Raw genomic sequence first — 17,787 nt, 5'->3', positions numbered from 1 at the left:
ATTTTGTGACTTTAAATAATTTACTTGAGAGGAGGTATAATAACAATTCTGCAGGATAAATGTGTTCTATAAACTACCAGACAGGTAGCTATGGCAAAACAATACCTAAAATGTTTTATGGAGAATAACATGCATCTCTGTACATTGCAGGTCAATGATATATAAAGATATTATATACCAGAGCAGGATTCTTAGCAATTCTTAAAGATTCTATTTACTTGCTTATATTTAGGTAAAATGCACACATGTTAAGAACTGGAGTTATTGAAATAGCTCATCCTTGATTGTAGGAAAAGGAAAAAGAATGGCAAATTTTAGGGAGAAGTGTGAGCCAAATATCAACATTTTTTTCTTAATATTCATATTGTGCAAAAAATTATCTCAGTGTTCAAATAAAGAAGACGTTCTGAAATTTAATAAGACTATTTCTCCTGAAACTGCCCTCTAGGATGAGCTCTGGGTCAAATACTTGCCATGTACTGACGCACAATCGGTCGTTGTCGACTCAGGTACTACTTAAAAAAAACTGCGTACTCTGAAGCTTCAATGCAACCGGTCATACTACAGGGTAGTTTATTTTCTGAGACCCTGGTACTTTGTAATATACCAATTAACTCTTTTCCCCTGGCCCATTATAAGCAAAGTAAAACAAGAGCACTGCATAGTGGGTGCAGTTTTGAATAAATGAAAGCTTGTCAGAAGTGACCTTGACCTTTGATCTAGTGACCCAAAAATGGGTGTGGCGTGTAAAACTAATCAAGGTGCATCTACCTATGAAATTTTAAAGTTGTATGTGGAAGAACTTTGATTTTAGAGTCTATGTTAAGGTTTTAGCAAGACGCAGACGGCGGACGACGAGGTGGCTATGACAAAACCACGGGTTTTCTCCGAAAACAGCCGAGCTAAAAACCAGCATAAAACCAGAATGGCATGCAAGTAACTCGCAGTCTGTTCAGGTTTTATGCTGTTTGCTGCTCATCAGTATCTAAGGGTTGGAACTGAAACCTTTAAAACTTGGATCTAGTAAGAAAGGCCTTTAATAAAATTTAACTGTCTACGGGACTACTATAAATGCGTTGTAATACGTATCTAAGAGGTAAAGGGTTAAGCTGTACTTAGTAACTACTTACCCCCAGCATTCCGTGCCTCTCTGCCATCATCCAGGCCATGAGCCAGTCTATCTCGTATGTATGGTTCACCATGCACACACAGTGCTCCTTGCCCAACATCTGCTGGTCTTCAGGAGATATATACAGGTCACAATGCGCGCCTGACCACCAGTGCGCAAGGAACGAGAACTCTGTAGGATAACATAAAGATTGTACAAATAAGCCTTTTTTGAAGTTTTAATAGGGTAAATATTTGATTAGGTTCCATTCTTAATAAAAAAAATATTCAAAAACACAATTAGTGAAGCAGTGTCGACAGACCTTTTATGAGTTAAGTACATGTCAGACGGACGTTAACCTAAGCTGGGCACGACCTTATGTGACCCAGATGGCGATTATGAAGGTTTATTTGACGCACGTCAAAAGCTGTGAAGAGAACACCGTTACGGACATCAATACTTGTTTGAAAATGTTTTCATATTTAAACTTGATTTAAATGAATTTTTTTGCGTTGTTTCATTGTATAAAGTGATCATGAGTGGCTATTACATCAATTCCAAATTGTAAGTGACTTTATCAGAACCGTAAGTGCGTAACGGTGTAAATGCACATTTTAATGACGTTTTACAACTTTAAGAATTTATTTTAAATGTTTGGGTACATGTTTATATACTAAATTCTTCTTTCATCGAACACCGTTTTGAAGACTTTATGATGTTAAAACACGGTTGCAGTGTTTGTTGAATCTTAAAGGGGCCTTTTCACAGATTTTGGCATTTTTTTAACTTATTCATTAAATGCTTTATATTGATAAATGTAAACATTGGATCGTAAAAGCTCCAGTAAAAAATCAAGAAAAAAATTACAAAAAGGAAAAGAACATTGCCTGGAGCAGGTTTCGAACCAGTGACCCCTGGAGTCCTGCCAGAGTCCTGAAGTAAAAACGCTTTAGCCTACTGAGCTATTCCGCCGAGTACACATTCGTGTCGTATTTTATACCTTATATAAGCAATCTTCGTAGTTTCACAAAATTTAACGACAAAAACAGAACTCTCCAAATTATTCAATCGTTTCGCGTTGCAACGCTTTATAATTTTTAGGTTTTAAAATCGTCAAAAGATGCATATAATGGCTGTATTAGAGCATGGTTAATGTTCAGTATTACTGTTTCCTCACAAATATCATAACTAAAACGAAAACTTACGAATCTGAAACAACTTTTTTCAATTTTGTCAATTTACCAAAGCGTGAAAAGATCCCTTTAATGTATATAAAAGTCTTCTTTTTTGCAGCGTAACGATGTTGTCACAATTGTAACGGTGTGGACAGATTATCTTATGCTTTCATATTCTTGTTAATAATTAACAAGAATATGAAAGCATAAGATAATCTGTCTAATTAACTTAATTCGCATCGTGTTTTTTACAAGACATGTATGTCAGATAAGTTCCATGTAAAATTTGCGATGTTGTTTGAAAGACAATCGGCGATATGAATACGAACTTTATTCACATCATATCGTGTGTATAAATTTGTCCACACTGTTACGATGTTGTCAACACCGTTACTCATTCAGCGTAACGGTGTGGAACGTAACGGTGATGACATTCAGGAATTCTGACAGAACTGGTTCCAATTGTATTCATTTTCCATTTTTGTCTGATAAATTCCATGTAAAATTTGCGATGTTGTTTGAAAGACAATCGGCGATATGAATACGAAGTCTATTCACACCATAATGCGTGTATATATTTGTGCACACCGTTACGATGTTGTCAACACCGTTACTCATTCAGCGTAACGGTGTGGATCGTAGCAGTGATGACATTTAGGCATTTGATCATCCACAAACAGCATGCTACTTGTCTCAAAAGCACATGACGCACACATTATTTTGTGGCATCTTCGAATAATACATACTATTTTTAAAATCATAAGAGAACAGAAAGTGGAAATAGCAAAGAAAATGGACGAACGGTGTTGACACACGTTCAATATTTTACTTACTTACTTTACTTACTTTCTGATGATTTTCACATTTTTCACGCTCTGTTCATGGTTTCATTATGACGTGAAAGGTTGAAAGAAGGTTTACTTTTCGGAAAAAGTTCTATCCCCCTATCATTCCTGTGCGGTAGATGAAATTTTCTTCGTAACAGTGTCGACTTGAAAAATTACGGACAGAGCCATAACTGACCATTAAAAATTATTCTGCATATAAAGCTACTAAATGTAACCGTTATTAAGTTAAGTTTAAATATATTTAGCTCCATATGGTTGGTTTATTTTATTTTCGTTTGACATTTTTTATTTATTTATAAAACAATCAAGAAAATTACCTTTTAAGAATTCAGACAACACGCCGTTACTAAAATACATGGGGGTTAGTTGCTTTGACAAAGCATAAAACTGCTTTGAGCGTGTGATCTGTTAAGAACTCTTATCTAATATTGTTAACATATTATTTAACATTGTAATTAGGAAACTAATCTCCGTTAATGTCAACCGTTTAGATAATTGTTGAATATGGACAGTAAATGGAACCTAATCAAATATTCACCCAATACCTTTTTAACCTCAATTTCATTCAGAAATGTATTCTTCATTGTATAACATTCAGGTCTTATTTTAGTGACAGAAACTAGTATTCTTGCATGTCAAATACTAAAACATTAATGCTCATTTAAATGAAGGGCATTACTTAAACACTGTTTACTGGTTTACTGCAGGTCAAATATGACATCTCTTCTAAGATAAAATCAAGTCCAGGTGGAAAGTGTTGTCGCTGATTGGCCTGTGCGGATTGCACAGGTTAAAGGCTCTATAAAGGTGACAAATCCAATTATTTGGCATATCAACTGGTCAAATTTTTACCGGATTTCAGTAACTCTTGCATAAAAACTGCTAATAACACAGCAGATTGCACAGATTAATCTAGGACACTTTGTAATGCACATGCATTAAGCCCCACTTTAACAGAGAACGGCTCAGATTTATTTTCTCTTAAAGAAACTTGTAAGTTATATAAAGAACTTAGAAGCCAAATACTCACGACTCCACAATGCATAGGACAGGAAGTTTGTGTATTTTCTGTAGAGCGTCTTGCTAAATGGCCAAATGACCATTCCAACAAGCATGAGAAAGCTGACCAGAAAGCCACTGGCCAGGAAAATGTATCCCAGCAGAAGCTGCACTACAATAAGACCCTTGAACCATGACCAGGCCCCCATGACAGTCTGCAAAATAAAAGCACTTTTTACTATGAAAATGCTGGGTTTGTAATTAGTAATAGCTATTTATTATCATAGTATAATTAGTGTATGGATTATTTGAGTATAATAACTGTCTTAACAATTTGTCACTTGACTACAGTAAGTTGTAATTCAATTGTTCTTTTAGTTCTGGTGGACAATGATATATGAATTGCTGACTCTGATACTCTTTCCTGATCGCGAATTATTTTACTAGCAAGTTCTTGACATAGTCCACCAGGGCTCGAAATTAACACTCGCACACTCGCAAAATGCGAGTAAAAAATACCGATTGCGAGTTAAGTTTTAAGCCACTAGTATTTTTTTGCGAGTAAATAAATAGTGAAAAGAAATGAGTAGGTATAATGCTGTTCGACATCATGATGGCTAAATCTTAGGTCAATTTATAGAACGGCTGAACGCCCAAGTACCCTTATGCGTAAGCGCGCACCTTGTATGTAGACTGGTATATACAAATACGCGGATGGTATTGGTACAAAGGAAGTGAAACAGTCGACTATTCACACATGTTCATTGAAGCGAAAAAATAACTTGTCACTTTATTCCCACAGACGGAAATAACACAAAATAAACATATTACAAAAGATAAAGCAAAGTTAACCGTTTAGTTAGAAAAAACGGATTTTAAATCCTTCTACGAAAACAGTGAATTAGTGGTAAAAATAACTTAAAATAAGACTAAAACCTGATGTGGGCCGTTATGGTCCAAGGAACATATATCTTTGTATGGTTGCAGAAATAAAATGTGTATACATGTTAAGTACTTTTATTTTGTTTAAATAGTACTAAACTTATGTCCAAGGTTTTTTATGTTTCCATCAAAATTTGCGAGAATGTTTTTGATTTTGCGAGTTGGTATTAAAGCTGCTCTCAATTTTTTGCAAGTAGAAAAAAAAAATAAATGCGAGCCCTGTCCACATAAACGTACTCCCAGAGCCTTTGATAATTTTTGCAATGGTGGCTCTCAGCAACTCTTTGGGTTAGAAAGCTGAGAGTTGAACTGTTTTTTTTTTCGTTCAAATTTGGGTCTGGTAAGGGGACCCATTCCCAATGAAAACAAGTAAATATTTATCCCAAATGGGGCCTATAAATTCCCAATTGAAGCTTTCCAAAAAAAAAGTCTTAACATGTCAATTTATCTCCAAATCTAGCTCTAGAAGTTGAACCTTAGAAAATATAATATTGAAATCAAATTTATTATCAATTTAGGCAAAAGTACGCGTTGTTTCCCAATCCAAAGGGATCCCGCCCCATTCCCAAAATTGTAAAAAAATACACTGGTTGAATTATGATATTGCCATTAGTTCTTGACATAATTTTTTTGACAATTTGGCACCATACAAATGATTCGAACCGTTCGATTATTTTCAAAAAATAAGTTAGATACAATAATAAATTGAATTATACGCTGAATATGCAAATACCGATTATAGAAATATTTCAAATGTCAAATCTTTTTGATGCACTCTGGACTCTGGAACTGGAACGAAATTGCGTGGTTACGGAATGCAACTATTGATAATGGTATGCATAATGTACAATAACTCCCACGTAAATACATATTAAAAAACAATTAACGGTGTTTTCAAAAAGTAACACATCATTATAGAAGCCAGCCATGTGTTATTGTCTAAATAACTTGGGACTTACAAGTTAATTATCGGTGTTATAGATATCTTGACATCAGGTCAAGTCAAGACGGTCATAATCAAGACGACAAGATTAGCTGGTTCCCAATCTGTCATAGTACATGGTATCAGGGATGTATAATAATAATAATCCATTATACATCCCTGAGTGGAAGGACTTGTTGATGCCATCTGGTTCAATCAGGGGCAGGTAAGTGTTGTATGAAAAAAGTTTTTTGCTGTACTTATTAGTTTTAAATTGAATATGTGACATTAATTTAAGCTAAAAGGTTAAATACACTTATTGTCCCCTACCGGTGAAACCGGAGGGGACTTATGAATTGCGCTCCTTCTGTCAGTCTGTCTGTCTGTCCGTCACACTTTTGTGGATCCTGCGATAACTTTAAAAGTTCTTCATATTTTTTCATGAAACTTGAAACATGGATAGATGGCAATATGGAGATAATGCACGTCATTTCATTTTGTTCCTACGTCAAAATTTCTGGTTGCTATGGCAATAAATAGACTAAAAATACTGCTAAAAATGGTGGTTTTCTGGATCCTGTGATAACTTAAAAAGTTCTTCATATTTTTTCATGAAACTTGAAACATGGATAGATGTCAATATGGAGATAATGCACGTCATTTCATTTTGTTCCTACGTCAAGAATTCTGGTTGCTATGGAAACAAATATATATTTAAAAAATATCCTTTTTTTACTGACAATGGTGGAGTTTCACTGGTAGGGGACAATATTGCATGGCAATCTCTTGTTCTGTTAATATACTTGTTTAAAAAGCCTATAATATTTTAAATGCCCTCTTGGACACCCAAATGTTATGTAATTGGTGCCTTTCCGAATCCAAAACACATTAATAACAAGCTCTATAGCTCATGACACACATATAAATACGCTATAAATATAAGGCTTGATAAAAGCATATCCTTTATGTATACATCATTTAATTAATGTCCATTTTTTAACCTAACAGTTTAGACCCACTTATAATAATTCCCTAGGTCTGCTCAGCTGGATCTCGCCTGCTGGTACACGAGTCTGTCTATGGCCGACTGGTTGAGAAATTGAAGACGCGGCTGACCCATTTCCGTCTGGGTGATAGCCTCGACAAGACCATCGACATGGGGGCCATTGTAGACGAGTCCCAGAGGAAGTCAGTAGAGGAGTTTGCGGAGGACGCCAGAAAGGAAGGGGCAGAGGTGAAGGCGAATTATGTTTGGGGGAGGGGCCTACTTGTGGTCTCGTTGACCAAATGTAAACAAATATAGAAGTACAATAAATATGTACGGAGAAGAATTCATTTAAGTTTTTAGTAACTTGTTTTCTTATCCATTATTGTATAAATGTAATTCATATGCCATGTTCATTTTTTTTATAAATGCTGTTGAAACCAAAACCAAAGGATTCCGGTATATAGAGGATCAGGTTTAGAGGGTTTCCACTGTATAGAAGATGTTGATTTGTTTTTGATTTTACATTTACAAAAACATCTTATCATCATTGGAAAATTGTCCATGGTTATTGTTAGTCGGTTGTTAATAAAAAATGAAGATAATTCATGTTAAGAAATTGTATTGTTCCTTTTCCATATATAAGTGTTTGTATTGGTGACATATAGGTCACAAATGTACACATGTATATTGGTTGTGAATTATAAAAAAATCAAAAGTGATTTTAATTTATCGTTGATGAGACAGACCCTGCTGTGCTTATAAACATGTTAGGGATTTTTTGTTTCAAATTGTGAAAAGTACCGGTGCCGCGCTGATTAGAAAAAACTAACTCGAAAATAAGGGTATCACGTTTACAGATTTTTCTAAACGTTTAAACGAAATGAAATAAACGAAATGTTATCCCTGTGTCCGTTTCAAAAGCATAAGTGCCATTGCATTTCCAAACTGAAAGTAGTAATTATTTTTGGAAGTTATATCCAGTGCATATCCCATTCGTGCAATGACGTCATATTAAAACCAACTGTTCTCGTCGTTATAGAACCATTGGGTTACACTTTGTCTACTTATATGCCGTTATATTTTTAACAAAGACCAATTGATATCCAACCCACATTTCTTCAATAAGAGTAATCCGGTTCTAAATTTTCTATGTTTTATTTAACAAGATGTACATCAAAACTAGTATATGTTCATTTAATTTGCTGCATCAAGAATGAACTCGCTGGCGTGACTTGCGTATCCGTCGTCCCGTAAAGGTTTACTCAATAGATTTGTGGAGGAACACCAGTTTGTCCACTGATGAAGAGTCTAAGGACGCACTAAGCTTAGTAATGGTAGCTCCAGGAACGGAAAACACTCGCTCTGATTGTACGGCAGTTTCTGGCACACAATTTTCATGTGGTTTGCCATGGTCCCCGTACTTTCCCCTTTGTACGACAACTCTGTTGCAAACAAGTTACATTTAAACTTTTCCGCATACTTCAAATTGAGTAAAAAAAGTTCCAATACGGTGATTTTTTCCGCGACCTGTCTCGTTTGCCATATCTCTAAAAAATGAATGCCGATGAAAAAACGGCAGGAAAATTTCCTCGTGCACTTTGTGCTGACGCGCGTCGAATGTTCAAGACGCTTTGGGGCATGCTCATGCAACAAATGGGAGGAAAAAATTTCTCAAGCACTTCGTGCCGACGCGCGTCAAATATTCCAGACGTTTAGTCCGTATGTGGTGTATTGTTTCGGTATTGTGAATAAGGGCCATCTGGCGCACTTGATACACATACAAGTCTTTTTCAGCAGTTGTTAATAAGCTTTGCAAAGTCGTAACGTAATGAAAGATGGATTATGGTGATATTGACTGTAGTTAAAAAGTTTACTGTTTTTGTAAACGTTTGTGAGCAAAACACGCAACACGTCCGTTTAAAAGTGATACCCTTAACCCGAAAAACACTGAAATTGGGAAAATTTGTGTCGTGAAATCTTCAGATTGGGTATTGTGGGTCTTTTCAATTGCTTGGTACTTTATTTCACAAACCCATTTAAACATGGTTTTACATGCCTTTTTTGCTTGAAATGTTCAATTTCAGTGCTCATTTTATTTGTTTACTTGAAGATAATGCGCTTTTGGAACATAATTGACGCAATTTTCCTTCCTTTTGGGAAATTTTCAAATGGCATTGAGGAATTGCTGTTATAAAGCTGTAATAAAAGAATCAACTTGAATACTCTAATTTATATTCAGTTATTGTCACTTTGCAGGTGTATCAAGCGACAGCCTCTTTTCCTGCCCGCGGCTGCTACTATCCTTCACCCTCATCACAAACGTCCAGACTGTATCCAGAGTAGTCGCCGAAGAGGTAATCAAATCAACATTCTATTCATCTATCTGAGGGAATCACATTTATAATTGAATACTTCTGTGGAGTGGCCATTAGCCCCATCTGTTTATGTCAATATTTGCATCAAAAGTTCTAGTTGTAAAAGATCTTGGTTCTTCTTTAAAGAAGTTTATTCAAGCTAGATTGTGATAAAAGCGAGAGGGGTTTATTCAGACAATTTACGAGTCCATTTCTTGGGAAAAACCAGCTTTCTTTCAGAAGAATCCATCAAACGCTTCCCAATTGTAATTCACTTCCCCATGTCAAGATGGACACCATTTAATTCCATTAGAATACTTGGATCTGTATAACTAAAAAAGGGATAATATTAGCCCTGCTAAAGTCTGGTATCAATGTTTTACCCTGTATTACACCATATTGTATCTGTAAAAAGCGGTGTAATTAATTAATCTTAGTTGTTTTCATTCTTTTCCCAGCGCTTATACAATGACCTACTATTGCCCTTGCAGATTTTTGGCCCATTCCTAACGTTCAGTTTATTTTAGTAACTAGACTACACCAATGAAAAACGACAAATCTGATCGATGTAAGATCAAAATAGCTACATAAAACTTTATATTTTCATCTGCAGCATTTTATGGCCTACTATTACCCTTGCAGATATTCGGCCCAGTCCTGGTGGTCTTGGCTTTCCGTACTGCAAAGGAAGCCAGCACCATGGCCAACAACTCTATGTACGGTCTGGCAGGCAGCGTGTGGACCGAGAACATCAGCCTCGCCATGGAGGTCGCCATCAGCATCAAGGTCAGGGGTCATGTCACTGGAGTTAAGCTGTTTATCAGATATTCACAATGACATGGCAAACGAAATTACACCCTGAAGAGTGATCTGTGTTTACATAAAAATGTATACATCAAACTTATCACAATGCAATTACGTAAATAAAATAACAACTTTTGCCTGCCTGAATAAAATTCCTTATGCTTTCTTAAGCTGACTTAAATCCATTTTTCTTCAGGCTGGTACAATTTGGGTAAACTCCCACAACATGTTTGATGCGGCTGCTGGCTTTGGAGGCTACAGACAGAGCGGTTATGGAAGAGATGGGGGCAAAGAGGTAAGAAATGTTCTTAAATGTGTATCTTATCTAATAGTTTAAAAAGCATGTTGAATAAATAACATCATGCTCAGTTCTCCATATAATTCTTTGCACAAGCAGTTTTTATGCCCCCGGTAGGGTGGCATATAGCAGTTGAACTGTCCGTCAGTCAGTATGTCAGTATGGGTGTATGTGTGTTTGTCAGTCTGTCCGTCCGTCCGTCCGAAAAAAACTTTAACATTGGCCATAACTTTTTCACTATTGCAGATATCAACTTGATATTTGGCATGCATGTGTATCTCATGGAGCTGAACATTTTGAGTGGTGAAAGGTGAAGGTCAAGGTCATCCTTCAAGGTCAAATGTCAAATATATGGCGTCTGTCCGTCCGAAAACTTCAACATTGGCCATAACTTGTTCAATATTGAAGATAGCAACTTGATATTTGGCATGCATGTGTATCTCATGAAGCTGCACATTTTGAGTGGTGGAAGTTCAAGGTCAAGGTCATCCTTCAAGGTCAAGGTCATTCTTCAAGGTCAGAGGTCAAAAAATAAAATTTCAAAGCGGCGTTCTCATGAAGCTGCACATTTTGAGTGGGGGAAGTTTAATGTCAAGGTCATCCTTCAAGGTCAAAGGTAATTTTTTATATAAAAATTCAAAGCGGCGCAATAGGAGGCATTGTGTTTCTGACGAACAAATCTCTTGTACACTTCTAAAATTTTTGGCACAAATAGTTTTTTACTTTAAAAATGAGTTTAATTCAGTTTTCTTACATAAATATACAACAATTTTTCAATATTAATTTTTAATTTTACATATGATATTTTACTCCTAAATAAAAAAATACAGTTGACAAAGTTTTGTTCTTTTACTTATTTAGGGAGATACTTTATGAATGACAGACTTTGTTAAAACAAGTTTGCATAAAGTAAATCAAAGAAGAAGCCATTTCACCATAACATGACATTATGATACTTAAGGTTTTGGCCTTTGTCGAAACTATTTAAGAACATTTATAATAAAGCCAACAGATTCTGGAAACATAAGAGTTTAAATGTTCAATTTTAGAAGGTAATGTGGCATTGTTATTATGTTACGGTTAACAGTTTGAAGCTGTGCTAAAGTATATGCAGAAATTTTGAAAATCAAATCATTTTTCTGGAAATTTATATAGTTTTCATGAAAGAGGTGCACTGCTTGCGAACATGTTCATTATTAAAATTTGAAACATTTGTAAAGGAAATATTCAATAATACATAATTCTAGGTTCTATTTCCTTATTAAGTCAGCGCCATGAACAATAGTTTTAATCATGCACGTTTTCCCTGGAATATATCTTAATTTTTCATTCTCTTACATTGGAATTTTTCCCCATGTACATATTTATGCCCCCCCATTTCACAAAGCCTTTATTGACTTTCCCAACAGGTGAAGAAAAACCCTGTCATGCAGAGTTTACCTTAATTACGATTTCTTTTATTGTTATTGTTGATCCGGTATAATTTATCAACAAATGCTTAATTCGTTAGATTTTTTGATGATATGAGCCACATTCTGGGAAAACTGGGCTTAATGCATGTGCGTAGTGTTGTCCCTGCAGCAGTCTGCATAGTCTAATCAGGGACGCCTTTTCCACTTTTATGGTATATTTCATTAAAAGAAAGTCTCTTCTTAGCGAAAAATCAGTTTAAGCGTCGTACCTGATTACCTTGTGTAGACTGCACATGCTAATCTGGGACAACACCTTATGCACATGCATTAAGCCCAGTTTTCCAGAACAAGGCTCATTTTAAAAATGATTTCTGTCCACTCACAGGGCCTGTATGAGTATGTGCGCCCAGCCTGGGAGTCCAGACCCCGCCCTGCCAATGTCAACCTTGACCTCAAGACATTCGGGGCCACCATACGACAGCGACCCACCATCGATGATGGCACACCAAAGGGCAAAATACCAAAGAAGGAGTTTGTGTAGTTCGTTGAAATACTGAGGCAAAGTATATTTTTAGCTCGGCGTTTTCGGAGAAAACCCGAGGTATTGTCATAGCCAGCTCGTCGTCCGACGTCCGCCGCCGGCGTCGTGCTAAAACCTTAACATTTTGTTGAGGTTTTGAACATTGGCTCTAAAATCAATTTGCTTCAACCTACAACTTTGAAACTTCTTATGTAGATGCACCTTGATGAGTTCTACACGCCACATCCATTTTTGGGTCATTAGGTCAAAGGTCAAGGTCACTGTGACCTGTAAAAAAAAATTCTGACAAGCTTTCATTTATTCAAAACTGCACCCGTAGCCGAGCGTGGCACCCGTTATGCGGTGCTCTTGTTTAGATTTTATTTTACTATGTATACATTTGGGTTATGGAGCAAATAGTTTATTTACAGTTAAAATCATTGTTTAGTGTAATGAAACAGAATGATTTAATATGTTAAGCTTGTCCTATTTTTTCTTAGTAAATTACTTTTTAAAGAAAGAAATATAAATATTTAATGATACTTAAAACACATTAATAACTTAAAGAAAAAATCTTGTTGTGTTACATTTTAAATACTACTATAATGTAAGATTGGATAGATGTAAATACATGTATTTAAGTTAAATATACAATAGATGTATATAAATATTTTTAGGAAAATAAACATACGTTTTCTTATAACTGATCAGACTTGACAAATATTGTTATGCTCCCCCAAACTTTTTGGGGGGAGCATATACTCGCCGCTTCGTCTGTCCGTGCGTGTGTCCGTCCGTCCATGCGCAATTTTTGTCCGGGCTATTTCTCAGCAATTAATGACCGGAATTCAATTAAACTTTATGGGAAGCTTCACTACCAAGAGGAGATGTGCATATTATCAGCCGGTTCTGGTCGGATGATTTTTCACAGAGTTATGGCCCTTTGAAATTTTCTATTAACTGTACATATGGTGCAATTCTTGTCCGGGCTATTTCTCCCCAACTACTGACTGGAATTCAATGAAGCTTTATGGGAAGCTTAACTACCTTGAGGAGATGCGCATGTTATTTGTGGGTTCTGGTTAGATGATTTATGGCCATTTGAAATTTTTAAGTTGCTAAACCATCAATCGTATTATTTTGTTCAAAGTTATGCCCCTCAAGACGTTTCCTTTTATCTGAATATATAGTGCAATATTGTGACAAAAAAAAACTTTGGGGAGCATCAACAGTCATCGACGGTTTCTTGTTTTAATTATTTGCATGTTTATTTTACAGTTAACTCTCTTACTCTGATAATGCTGTACCAATATCAATATATTCACAGTAGACATGTATACTTGTACTTGTTAAAACCTAACATATCTCATGCCACGTACCTTTGTACTGTATGTTTGTTAAACGATAAGCTTGTAATGCTTAAGTTGACTTAATGTCCTGTTTTGTTTAATAACAAATTTTTTCCCTGCAGGGTTGACCGCACCTACAAGATGTACTATGGCGAGGCACAGAAGAGACCGGATGCGGAGTACGCCCGGCCGGTGATCAACCCGGATGGCAAGGTGATCGGGCATGTGGGCGAGGGGAACCGGAAGGACCTGAGGAATGCTGTAGAGGCGGCTCACGCTGCTTCACCAGGGTATTGGGTTGTACAGATGTAATACAGATGTTGTTTTTGCAGGCTTTGTTCATATGATGTTATATAACAGTATGTAATAAATATATTACATCTCAATTTTAAAAGTGATCTATAAAAATTCTTCCAAATTCTTTAATTTAAACATGACTTTAAGTGATGTATATATAGCACAATTTTATTCTTTGACATTCACTTTCAATATAGGATTATTTTAAAGCCTTTAAACTAGAATGATGAATTTTTAGCTTAACTATTCTTTAAATAATGTGAACTATACCCAAATCTCGCTGTTGAGTTGTGTATAGGTGTACGGGTCTGCATAATTGTCTGGTCAAGCAATGCCTCCTATTCACTGTTTCTACTACAGTTATTCACTTACAACTTTTTTTCTGGTCACTGACCAAGTTCCATAACTCTTACATCGAATTTAGCAGCGTTATGCCCCTTATTGAAATAAAACTTAGCAAATGTGTTCAGGGTCTGTATAAACAGTCACTGACCAAGACCTATTACTTTGACCAGCCTTTTAGTGTGATTATTTCCCTTTTGTACCCTTTTGGAAAGTCAGGGAAAGGTTTGCATGCAAGTTGAAATTCATTTTATGGTTTTGATGCAAAAAGTACATACAAGTACTACAGATATTCAATTGAAACTTGACACATGTCTTTGGGATTTTATAATGCGAGGTCACCAAACAAGACCCATAACTCTGCAATTTATCGAATCATACGCTTTACTTTACTTTATGTACTTATAGATATAGGTAAACAACTCCTATCTTTAGCTGAAATGTCTAGCGTGGAGATGCATTTGGGTCCGATTGAGTCAGAGTCAAGATCACTGTTTCTTAAAATAGCCTTACAGTTAGTGCACAATGACTCCCGTTAGGAAGTCTGCTGACTTCACAGGTTAATTTGCGACGGCACTTAAGGCATATGCAATTGGCCGAGTTTCCCCAGGACATGACTCCTATCAACATTCACTCTTGCACCAAGCCCATATCTTTCTAAGTATATCAACATTCACTCTTGCACCAAGCCCATATCTTTCTAGGTATAACAACATTCACTCTTGCACCAAGCCCATATCTTTCTAAGTATATCAACATTCACTCTTGCACCAAGTCCATATCTTTCTAAGTATATCAACATTCACTCTTGCACAAAGCCCATATCTTTCTAAGTATATCAACATTCACTCTTGCACCAAGCCCATATCTTTTTAAGTATATCAACATTCACTCTTGCACCAAGCCCATATCTTTCTAAGTATATCAACATTCACTCTTGCACCAAGCCCATATCTTTCTAAGTATATCAACATTCACTCTTGCACCAAGCCCATATCTTTCTAAGTATATCAACATTCACTCTTGCACCAAGCCCATATCTTTCTAAGTACATAAACATTCACTCTTGCACCAAGCCCATATCTTTCTAAGTATATCAACATTCTCTCTTGCACCAAGCCCATATCTTTCTAAGTATATCAACATTCACTCTTGCACCAAGCCCATATCTTTTTAAGTATATCAACATTCACTCTTGCACCAAGCCCATATCTTTCTAAGTACATAAACATTCACTCTTGCACCAAGCCCATATCTTTCTAAGTATATCAACATTCACTCTTGCACCAAGCCCATATCTTTCTAAGTATATCAACATTCACTCTTGCACCAAGCCCATATCTTTCTAAGTATATCAACATTCACTCTTGCACCAAGCCCATATCTTTCTAAGTATATCAACATTCACTCTTGCACCAAGCTCATATCTTTCTAAGTATATCAACATTCACTCTTGCACCAAGTCCATATCTTTCTAAGTATATCAACATTCACTCTTGCACCAAGCCCATATCTTTCTAAGTATATCAACATTCACTCTTGCACCAAGCCCATATCTTTCTAAGTATATCAACATTCACTCTTGCACCAAGCCCATATCTTTCTAAGTATATCAACATTCACTCTTGCACCAAGCCCATATCTTTCTAAGTATATCAACATTCACTCTTGCACCAAGCCCATATCTTTCTAAGTATATCAACATTCACTCTTGCACCAAGCCCATATCTGTCTAAGTATATAAACATTCACCCTCGCATCTTCCTCCCCAGATGGGGCAAGCGTGCGGCGCACAATCGGGCCCAGATTGTCTATTACATGGCGGAGAACCTGGAGATCCGGCGGGAGTAGATTGCCGGACGCCTGGCGGACATGACGGGGCGGTCCCTGGAGGACGGTCTACCGGAGGTGGACCTCTCCATCAGTCGGCCTTTCCACTGGGGAGCGTATGCTGACAAGTTCGGAGGCACTGTCCAGGTAATCAAGTTTTAACCTTTTACCTCTCATATACACACTTTGGCGCATTAATAGTATCGTAGGAAGTCAAATTGAATTTAAGACCTTTTTTTTCAAGATTCAAGTTTTAAAGCCTTGATTTCAAACCTTAGAGACTGATAAGTTGCTAACAGCATAAAGCCTGAACAGACTGAGAGTTACTAGCAGACTGTTCTGGTTGTATGCTGGTTACATGTAGCCTTTTTATCTTAAGATGTGAGACTGTGAGTGGGAAAGGGTTAAAATATATGTAGATGTGTAATATATCGCTGGTAAATGATGGTCCACAAGACGTTTGATTGTCCATACATTTAACTGTTCGCTTTTGCCATTTACATATCATGAATGCCATTGTTGGACAGAGATTATTGTTGGAAAATATGTTGTATGCTGTAATTGTCCTTGTCCAATATTGATCTCAAAGTTGGCGTGGTTATACATCTCTTAGGTAAATCAATTGTTCTGCATTCAAAGCTTGGTCAATAATTATCTGACACAAGTGGAACCGTTTATTTTAATTGGTCATGCCTGGTCATTTGAAAAAAAGGAACTGAAACACATTCACAAAGTAGCTAAAGAAATGTTTAAATTGAACAGTTTCAGAAGTAAGAATATTTCTCATTTAGACCGTTCCAAGCGTTGCCATCAGTTCAACTGGTTAACTGATATATTACATGTTTCTCATATTCCCATACCTTGGCTGGGGAACTGGGCTTAATACATGTTTGTCAAGTGTCATCCCAGATTAGCCTGTGAAGTCCACTCATGCTAATCAGTGACAACACTTTCCACATTTATGGAATTTTTCGTTGAAAGGAGGTCTCTTCTAAATAAAATTATTGTTTAGGCGTAAAAGTGTTGTCCCTGATTAGGAAAGGCTGATCTTAGACAACACTTTACGAATATGCAATAGACCCAGTATAAACTATCTCTCTGTAGGAGACCACCCTATATGGGGCCACACTCAAGATCCACGAGCCAGTGGGAGTGATCGGTATTGCCTGTCCTGACAGCTACCCCCTGCCAATCGGGACACCTCGGACAATTCCGCCATATCGGCGATCGTCTCTCGGGTGTATTTGGTGGAAGGATATGTCTAACGCCTCTAGGCGGAAGATATTACACCGAAAATATAGTTCGGGTTACACACCAATAAATTTGCACTAAATCAACCGGTAATACAGATATATAAGGAGCAATATCTTTAAGGAGTAATATAATAGAATATTCATTAATGTTAATGTTTAAAATTAGATATTATTGCATGCAAAATTTTTAAATTTTAATAAAATGTTAAGAAAGCCAATTAGTTGTTTATTGAAGTGAAAACAACAACATTATTCAAACTTAAAAGAATCAGTATTTCTTAAATTATATTCATTGCAAAATTGCTGATGTTCGGCTGCCGGCAACAATCTTTGAGATTTAATCAAT

The 17,787-nt window shown here is 36.4% G+C and overlaps 1 protein-coding gene and 1 pseudogene across 2 annotated transcripts in view; one reads left to right on the top strand and one right to left on the bottom strand.

The window, feature by feature from the left end:
• Positions 1-6,108, bottom strand: part of LOC127853034 (1-acyl-sn-glycerol-3-phosphate acyltransferase gamma-like) — a 30,374-nt gene extending 24,266 nt beyond the window's left edge. The window contains exons 1-3 of one of the 2 annotated variants that reach the window (XM_052387162.1): positions 6,032-6,108; positions 4,162-4,345; positions 1,131-1,300 (exon numbers count right to left, since the gene is read on the bottom strand). In XM_052387162.1, coding sequence (XP_052243122.1) covers positions 1,131-1,300; positions 4,162-4,339 — 348 coding nt within the window. In that variant the 5' untranslated portion in view covers positions 4,340-4,345; positions 6,032-6,108. The other variant, XM_052387163.1, reaches the window with a different exon arrangement.
• Positions 4,713-17,787, top strand: part of LOC127852548 (aldehyde dehydrogenase family 16 member A1-like) — a 32,958-nt pseudogene continuing 19,883 nt past the window's right edge.

This window comes from Dreissena polymorpha, chromosome 12 (genome assembly GCF_020536995.1).
Source record: "Dreissena polymorpha isolate Duluth1 chromosome 12, UMN_Dpol_1.0, whole genome shotgun sequence".
Lineage (NCBI taxonomy): Eukaryota > Metazoa > Mollusca > Bivalvia > Myida > Dreissenidae > Dreissena > Dreissena polymorpha.
This window is presented reverse-complemented; position numbering and strand designations above follow the sequence as displayed.